This window comes from Micropterus salmoides, unplaced genomic scaffold (assembly GCF_014851395.1).
Source record: "Micropterus salmoides isolate LMB-PRFRI ecotype aquatic unplaced genomic scaffold, ASM1485139v1 Ms_hic_scaffold_22, whole genome shotgun sequence".
NCBI lineage: Eukaryota > Metazoa > Chordata > Actinopteri > Centrarchiformes > Centrarchidae > Micropterus > Micropterus salmoides.
This window is the reverse complement of record NW_024041373.1, coordinates 10,210,908-10,220,073: the sequence shown is the minus strand read 5'-3', so window position 1 is coordinate 10,220,073 and position 9,166 is coordinate 10,210,908. Positions and strand designations below refer to the sequence as shown.

Below are 9,166 nucleotides of genomic sequence, written 5' to 3'. Positions count from 1 at the left end.
TAAAAAACCGAGTCCCCCAACATACTGAGTTCAATTCATCAAGGGCTTCATGCTCATTGGCGATGTCAAACTTGGTCTCACCACTATTGATTGCCGTGGTAATAAAGTACCTGCCATAAGCTCCCAGGAGTAATTATCTTTTTGAACATAGAGTTCACCAAGAGATATGATTCGTCTCGAGATTCAGTAAATGACTCATCTTGATTCTGATTTTTACAGGCACTCGGAAAAAGTAAAACTCAAACATTTATAAAGTCTCTTTGTTAATCTATTATTTTGTCAGTGCTTGGGAAATTGTGTTTGTGGTTTGGATTTTTAACTTCAACTCAACATAGCTTGTAAAGAATGTTTCTAAGATAAAGATATGAAAAAGAGTAGAAATCCTCTTTTGAGACTGGTTGTCTTTTTTTTATCAGCAGACAGACACATCAAGATTGACCTTGGGTCAAACAGCCAGTGTGGTATGCTGGGAATTCAACACACAGAGGTTTTTAGACTTTCAATATTGTAATATCTCTCTATTATCTTCTCTCTATTTCTTAAAACTTTAAGACATGTGATGGCCTTGTCTAGGAGCCATTCTTTATGGCTGCTGTCTTGAAAAATCCATGATTGTAGACATTGTTTGCCATGCTGTCAATGTCTTCATACCATTGCAGAAGTCATTGCACATCAAAAAGCCATACTTTGGAGTTGTAGCCTATTAAAATTCATATTAAGGAGGGGGAGGTATAATGTTGTGTAGTTCAGTGGGATGCAGAATTGAGTTGGAGTTTGACAGACAAAAGGCAGGGTGTATAAGTGGCATGAAGAAAGGGGTCATTTATCAACAGACAGCTCTCAATGGCATTGTAAATCACTGCTGTGCCAAAGGGCATCATCTGTTCCAATCTTATTATTTTAGACAAAGTATGTAGCGTTATCACTTTTTACAGATGGGATGAACAACCAACATGTACCACTTGTTTTGTTTATTTGCATCATCAACACTCATACACATTCGTTGGTCTCCCAGCACTGTAGCACGTAAACACAGGACATAAACACCAGTTTGCCCATCCATTGTCATCAGCAGACAAGCCTGTGGATGTTTATCCTACACCAGAAAATATATTCAGTAGCACAGAAAATTAAATGAAACAACCTGCCTCATTAAACAGAACAAGTGAAAAAACCCCCAACAAATTCCATTACAACATCAGTGCAATCCTGTAACATATACAGTATGCTTCTGCAAATTCTGATAACTGTATGATCACATTGGGAGGGAGTGCTCAGAAGTTCAGTGTGCACAGGGTTTTTAACGAAGAGAAGTAAAAGTCCATAAGATAAACAGCTTCTAACACTGAATCAATCATTGATCGTTTTGCTGTAAACAAAACCAAGGAGCCAGAACAATTAGTAGTACACGTTAGATGAAATGGAACAGTTCTGCCCATGCTGTAAGTGCTGCAATGCAGACAGATTTAGATAGATAACCAAAGAAATTTTTCACCCTACCATGTAGTGGCGAATGGTGATCACTTTATGTAAAATTTCACTGTAAACATAATGCCACTGATCTAAATTAATCGCACTAGAGTGACTGAGATGAGTGTAGGTGCAGAGCAACATGCTACAGAGAGATACTGTAGGGGTTATGTGTCTCATATCTAGTGGTCCCTAATCTAAGCCCTCTCTAAGTGCCCCGTTACTAGATTCAAAGTATCAAAAAGCTGCAGATTCAATTGAAACCAGTGAAATACAAATGCCTAATGAAATTGTATGTTGAAAGTATTATACAGCTTTTTTCACTTACTTTATAATGCTGAGGGTCCAGACAAGTCCTGACATGAAATGCTCATTGTAGAATATAGAATGTGAAGTATTGCTGCTATATATGTGCTTTCTATGCAAACATAGAAATAATAAACATACTGTAGCATATTCATCATATAAGATATTTTTGTGGCCAGCATTGGCCACAATTGTGGCATCATATATTTTTCAGAATTTACATATATTCATATATACATGCACATTTAGTGCCAGATTTTTTTTTCTTAATCTTTTAGGACTTTTGTTCATCTACATATTTGGACAATGCAACATCTTGAAACATATATCTGGTCCTACTCAAGTGGACCAATTACTGAAATTAAAACGACATTAGACCCTTTCACATGTCTGAGATCAAATTGTTTTGAACAGTAGTGACAAAAAAAATTACACAGAGTGACACTATGCACAAAGTGATCATTTCAGTTTTCCATCAGTGCACTAAAAACCAGTCAATGTGTGCACTGGGGTTGTCAAGCGTAGAAGATGAGCTCAGGAATCTGTCCCCCCTGCACCCCTGTGCCGTTAGTGCTGTCCGAGGAGCACTGGAACTGAAATGTCACTTTCCCACACTGAACCTCTGTCATCCCTTCCTGCCCAAAGTAACTCAGCTCATTCCCATCCAGAACCACACTGGCAGTATAGAAGGTATCAGGCTCGATCTGGACTGGATACTCAAACCAAACTGGGAAGGTGTTGCTGGAACCATCAGAGAAGTATTTGCTGAGGTTTTGTCCCAGCAGTACCCCTTGACGTTTCAACTCAATCTTGGCACTGTACTCTGCTGAGCCACAGCTAGATCCATACAGTCCAAACCCAGCGATGAAAACTCTTTTATCCACTGCAAACTGTATACTGTCACAGCGGCCCCGATAACGCCACTGATTGCTTCGGTAGGCACAGGACTGGAATCTGTGGCAGCGCTGGGGTGTCAGGCCCTTCCTAGGCTGGCTGACAAACTCCAGCTCAGGCTTCTTGGCTGCTGTGTACCACAGGAAGATGTCATTGGTCTCATTAAGCGTCAACACACCCGACTGGGCTGCTCCATTGGCAAAATCATCGAGAGCCATTGCAGGGATACGTATCAGGTACATGGCCTTGCCCAAAACCTTACGCTTGTTATCAGTCGACGAGGTAAGCTCCTGCCTCTGGCACTCAGCCTCAGCCCAGTTGAGCGCCGCCTCAAATACCACTATCTCTTTAGCATTGAGTGTCTCTCGCTGTAGGATACTCTCCAGGGTCTGGGCGTCAATGTCGCAGAAGCCCTCAGAGCGTAACGCCAGTTCGGCCTGGGCATCAATCACCTCCCAGCAGCGCTGTGTCAGCTCTGGCTCCTCAAACAGGCAGCTCTGAGAGAGTAACACACAGGCATTCTTGGCACTCAGGCTGGTCTCCAGGAAGTTAACACAGGCACGTGCTAGATGTGGGACAATGTACTTCTTGGCAGCATAAAGAGTGGCCAACACTGTGTCAGCACTCAGGTCAATCTCATCACAGTATATGTACCTGTTGAGGTAAAAATGTGACTTTCTCAGCTTTGTAGACAACAGATCAAATACGAAAGTAACGACATGCAAAAGGACCTCGTGTGAATGTGTTTCTTAAGAAGGTAATTATATTGTAAAAAGAAGACCAGAGGGCATGGTAAATATAACAGATATCTTCATTTGATATTTTTAGTTGATTGTGGTTGAAACTGATATTACAGTGTTGTATGCAATAGCATCGCTGCATCTGGTCAAAACCTTGTTGGAAAATAATGAAATGAGATTCTTAACAGAGTGAAATCGTGGTGCAAACTAATCAAACTAGCCAACAAAATAGTATTCCTCCTACACCCTCATCTACCACCTACTGTAGCCCGCCTGCAAGGACATACAAAACAAAACTCATAAATAAAAGTGATGGAAGAACAGCAAGGAGGAGGTAGAGAACATTATGGAGTGATTCAGCATGAAAGGTAGAAAGTATAATGAAATGAAAATAGACACATAGATTCTATCTCACAGAAAGAGGAAGAAAGACTTTCATTTGTCTGGCAGGGTAAGTGCTGAACAGGTGCCAGAGATGGATATATACTAGTTTCATCAAACATTGGTTTTTTCACCAACATGAAATTGAAATAGCAGTTATGTACATGAAGATGACATTTATATGAATAAGGGCAATGTAATATCACAGAGCAGGGCCAGTTGAAGGAATTACTCTATGTTGAAGAGTTTAGACAGTGGAGAATCCTTACTTCAGCATTGCCAGAAATGCTGCCGGTTCCACATCTGGAATATGGATTTCGTCATTGTTCTCTGCCAGTTCACCATAAAACATGGCATGGAACACTGAGCTGCCCACAGCCAAAACATACTGTTGGAAGAAGAAGAAAAAAATAAATGTGACTGAGTAGGTTGTCTGTAATTTCACTGGAAACAACATGACATGTAGTAACTTTTGGTAGAAAATTGTACTAAATGCAATTTGTTCACATGTAGCCACCAATCTCTGTGTGGATATTGAACAATGCCTTAATTCTAATCAATGGAGAGATTGAACCTGTTGAGTTTCTCACATAATGAGCAGTGCTCAGCCAGTTACTATTTCCCCTGAGGACAGGGAGGGAGATTTCTAATGGACAAGATTGCTGCTGATAAAAACAAAACAAACAGGAAATCCAAATGACACAACTGAACAGAATTGCAGCATAAGTTCAATTTACATAAATAAATGACTTATCTGAACTTATGATGAAATCAGATGCAACACAATGCTACTAATAATTTCAGTAATAAGCACTGCATACAGTACAAGCCTATGAATTGTATAATTATACTCCAGTACATTCATGGTTTAGGTCTGTGTGTGTGTGTGTGTGTGTGTGTGTGTGTGTGTGTGTGTGTGTGTGCGCAGCACAAGTATGTGTAGGTGGGTATGGGGGTGGTATAAATTTTCTCACAAAAAAGCAGACAGAATTTCTGTGAATTTAATTGCAATGAACCCAAACTAAATTAAACCTTGCAAATAAGAGTTTTTGAAAACAGTGCTGTTATTGTTGTTACACACTGATATTCATGTTTCTTTTTCATAAGAAAGAGGGCAACTGAAAGACAGTTGCTTTTTTATGTGGATTTAGAGACGGATATATAAATACTGCATGTTAGAAAAAGATTAGTCTCACCTCTTGACCCATTTTATTTTACAGATGTTCACATAAAATTCTGCTCTTAGCTGTTAGCTACATCCTCCATCTTGTACGGATATAACTTTGAAAATGAAATCATAATGCACATCTGAATTTCTGCCAAATGGACACAATAAAGATTGCTGCCCCGAATGTCATTATATCCCATAATGTCTCAGCATAAAGTGCAGTCAAGTCATCATCAATGTCCTTCCATAAATGTGTTCTATAAATGCACAAAGTGCGCTGCAGCTACCAATCATAGAGCATACATTAGGGTCACATATAAAGAACAGAAAAAATGACCCACGCAGGCCTCATCTGATAGTGTAGATGTGGAATGAATCGCAGAGCCAAATTCATGGCTGAAAAATCACTTACTAGATATAATGTGAATGTTATAATAGTATTCAAACAGAGTAGACATAATGATGTGCTTTCAGATGAGGCACATGTTCTAGGCAACTATAAACCTTAATCGATGATTTATGTAAACATCTTAAAAAAGCAAGATGAATTAATGATTAAACAAAAAAGTCAAGTCGACCTACAGGATACAACTGGCATCAACAGGATGAATATGCGCCCAATAATAATAATCATAGCTACTTATAGTAGATTCATTATACTGTCATTCCAAAATTCAGAAAGATATTCAAGCAAATGAGTACAAAAGTATTTCTAGGATGTAAGATGCACCTTGCTATATGCGTTATCATAAGTGTGTGTGTGTGTGTGTGTGTGTGTGTGTGTGTTTGGATGTGTTTGATTTAAAGTTGAGTAATTACAGAGCTGTCTCTGAAAAGCTGAGCTAAAGCAGAAACAAAGGCGACCCATTCTGTGTGAGATGACAAGGATATCCCTTCCTCCTTCGCTCACTCTGTGCCTCTATCCTTCAGCCTCATTTGCATAAATAATTGAGGACTGTCTCGGGAAGACACATGGTGCGGAAGTGACAGTGGAGCACAAAGGATTTTAGTTCCATTAGTGCTGGCAATGAGGAAGATTGTTTTTATGCTGATATGATACGAACAACACTGGGCCAGGCTGGCTGATTGCTTGTTCATTTCCTCCCTGCTACCATGATTTTAGTGGTTGATGAAATTCTTACTCTGTGTCCTGGCAGCCGCTGGGTTCTTCCTGGCTGACCCACCACAAAGTGAACATCTGCCATCAGCTCATTGTTGAACATTACTGAATTTCTAAAAGGGGAAAGAAACAAAAAACAGGAGAAAGTAGAGGTATTTTCTGCTACCCCCCCCCCCAAAATAAAATCAGTATATAAAGGGTTCTAACTGCTTCAGGCAAGACTAAATACATTTTATTGATTTAAAAGTCTTACACAGCACACAACACTTCTTTCAAAGCTCAATAATTTTTCAGCTTAAACTACTAGATCTGTAGAGAGACAAGTTAACTAGACAATGAACTAAATGGAAAATCCCCACTGTGAAAGAATGGGACCAACAATAAAGCTGCGTTCATATATTATTAAGTAGTGGAACATGTCACAGGGGTGGGTAAACAGCCCCATGATGTTGTCTGGAGAGACAACAAAGCCAGGCTGGAAAGCACACATTTTGCTCTGGACAGCTGGGGTCTTTTACTGATAGGCCAAGGTAAATATTTAGCTTTTAGTACAAAACAGCCACAGCCTGTTATGCATATCAAACACACCCGGTGGCTGTCCGCCCTCTGTTATGTCAGAGAAGCAAAGGCTGCAAGAGCAGGAGAGGGTGTAAACAGAGGTACCCCCAGCAGATTCAGGGCAGGGCAGAGGGAACACCCACCACGCACTCACACACACACACACACACACACACACACACACACACACACACACACACACACACACACACACACACACAAACCTTAATATACATTTAATTACCATACACAAGTGTTTTGTGATACATTTATAGAATTATTGATGGTTCTGTTCAGAAAACTGGCAATTAAAATGCAGTGGACCATTCACTTTCTATCTATTGAACTTCTTTTTAAATTTCAAATTCATCTTCACTGAATGTGATGTTGCTGAAAACTGACTAGCTGGTTGTACCCACCTCTCTCTTATAGTGGAGTAGAGTCCTTGCCAGTTACAGTTCTGTATGGTGTTGTTGTTGTTGAGGTTCTGCTGCTGGTATTGTTGCACTGTGGTGGTGGACGCTGGCTTTTTGGTAGGAAAAATGTCCGCTGCCATCTTCTTCTTCTTCTTGCTCCTCAAAGTGATTATCTCATAACAGACTGGGGGCAGCTTGGAGCTGCCGCTGGCATTCCCTTTTTTGGAGCTTTTACTTGACTTGCTTTTCACTGACTCTGGAAGCATTAAGAAGAAAGTCAGACATTTCATATTCCTTCCCTTGGCATCGACCATGAGTGTGTTCAACTGCGGAGCAGTGGGAGTGCATGCAGAGAAGACATTCACCAGGAGCAGGCAGGTGCGAGGGGGGACTGAGGGATACTTGAGAAGAGGACAGCAGAGACTTGAGCTGTGTGCAGCAGTGCAGTAGTCCTGTATGAGTTTTCACCTTTCGGGAACTAACAGAATAACTCTGTTTTTCCTGTTTTCTTCACTCCTCTGAAGAGGTTCAGATTGGTTATCCGAAGGCACTTTTTCTGTGTGAAGTTTGATCTGCTGACGGAGAGGCTCTTGGGGTTGCCATCCCTGCTTGTCCAGAGTGATGGAATCAGCTCTTCAAATCACTTCTTTTTCTCCTCTGCTCCCTTGCCTCTCTCACTTGCTCCTTTGCTGAGGGTTTTCCTGACAGTCCCAGATTTAGTACAGCTGCAGTGGTCCTCAGGCAGACAGCCGTATTAACTCAAGTCCTTTCATTTACCCCTCTTACGCCTTCTGTGCTTCTCATCCCCTTTCAGTCTCTCTTCATTTGTGGATCTACCCTTTTCTCTCCAACACTTGTCCTTTTTTCCCTCCCTCTCCTCCATGGAGCAGAGTCATCTGCAGGATGCTGTAGCCGTGGCGGCTGTGCTACTCTGCTCAGCCACTTGTTCTGCTGACTACAGAGGTTGAATGAGAGAGCGCAGAGGAGATAGAGAGCCCCCTGCCAGCCCCTCACAGCACAGTACACGGCTCTCTTCATAGCTCAGCCAATGGCAGCGGACAACATTCATGATTGGCTAATGCAGCCTAGTGCAGCACATGCTTGAATATGCAATAGTCAATGTCTCAATTAAAGTGACAGCCATTCCCCATAAGAATGATATATTCATCTACTGTTTTGCTTCCTGTGTTTGCTTTACCTAGAGCCACAGCATTCAGTCTGCAGTAAATATAGATGCCATGTTATAATTCAAAAGGGTCAGAATTTGCTTAATTCATGCAATCATACTTCTTTTTTATAGAGCTTATAAATGTATACAAACAGTTGTGTTTGCAATCCATTGGTCTTTGCTGCTTTGATTGACTCAGGGCCTCCAAACTGTCTTGCCAGCGCAAAACCTTTTTTAGAACCTTTTTTTAGAAGTTCACTTGCAACTGAACATCATACACAAGTATTCTTGTACTACTAGAATTTGATTAGGTAGCATTTTGTAATATTCCTGTATCTTTAAATATTTTAGATTTTATTGAATGTCCAGTTTTTGCAATATAAATATGTGAAATCGCTGTGAAATACCAGAGATTTTCTTCTTTTGAAAAGCCAACTGCTGCCATTCCCAACTAAGACTATATGCTTGTGCTCAAGCTTTCTTGTTAAGTCATCCCTTCAGGAGAGTACATGGGGCTATAAATGTAATGCACTCTTTGCACAATGTATAATGCATACAGTTATTTTGCTCTGCTTGTCTAGTTGGGCCTGTGCAGAGTGGGTATTCTATTCAAAGTGCTGGGATGATTTAGCTATTCGCTGGTGGTGGTTTAAAATGTTTTCAAATGCTGTCATATTTGATAATGATGTGGTATTTTATTTATTTTATTTAATGGTGCTTTGGTATTATTACTACTGCTGCTGTGCACCTTGATAATAGTATTGTCTTAAGTAGCATGAAAAACTACCGTTACTAGTAGTCCATTTGCTTATTATATCATATTATATTTGCAGGAATGAAAATCAAACTGACAAAAAGAGCAGGATAAGGTAAATAAATTTAATTTAGAAAGTCCTCCTTGAACTACTGTCACAATAGTGATTTTTCAATACATCCTAATTAACT

General features: G+C 40.3%; 1 protein-coding gene across 1 annotated transcript; it reads right to left on the bottom strand.

Moving 5' to 3' along the window:
- Positions 1-956: 956 nt before the first annotated feature.
- On the bottom strand, positions 957-8,050 carry btbd3b (BTB (POZ) domain containing 3b). The gene is made up of 4 exons (XM_038738108.1): positions 7,057-8,050; positions 6,102-6,192; positions 4,061-4,179; positions 957-3,324 (listed from the first exon to the last, which is right to left on the bottom strand). Exons 1-4 carry the CDS (start codon positions 7,365-7,367, stop codon positions 2,292-2,294), a joined length of 1,554 nt encoding a protein of 517 aa, XP_038594036.1. The 5' UTR covers positions 7,368-8,050; the 3' UTR covers positions 957-2,291.
- Between the last annotated feature and the right edge of the window lie 1,116 nt (positions 8,051-9,166).

Bases quoted from the DNA above. Each gene is read 5' to 3' on its own strand.
- btbd3b (XM_038738108.1), bottom strand. From the start codon at position 7,367: ATGGTCGATGCCAAGGGAAGGAATATGAAATGTCTGACTTTCTTCTTA. The intron at 6,193-7,056 runs GTGGGTACAACC...TTCCCCTTTTAG, and splicing joins TACTCCACTATAAGAGAGAG to AAATTCAGTAATGTTCAACA. The intron at 3,325-4,060 runs GTAAGGATTCTC...TTACCTCAACAG, and splicing joins GCATTTCTGGCAATGCTGAA to GTACATATACTGTGATGAGA.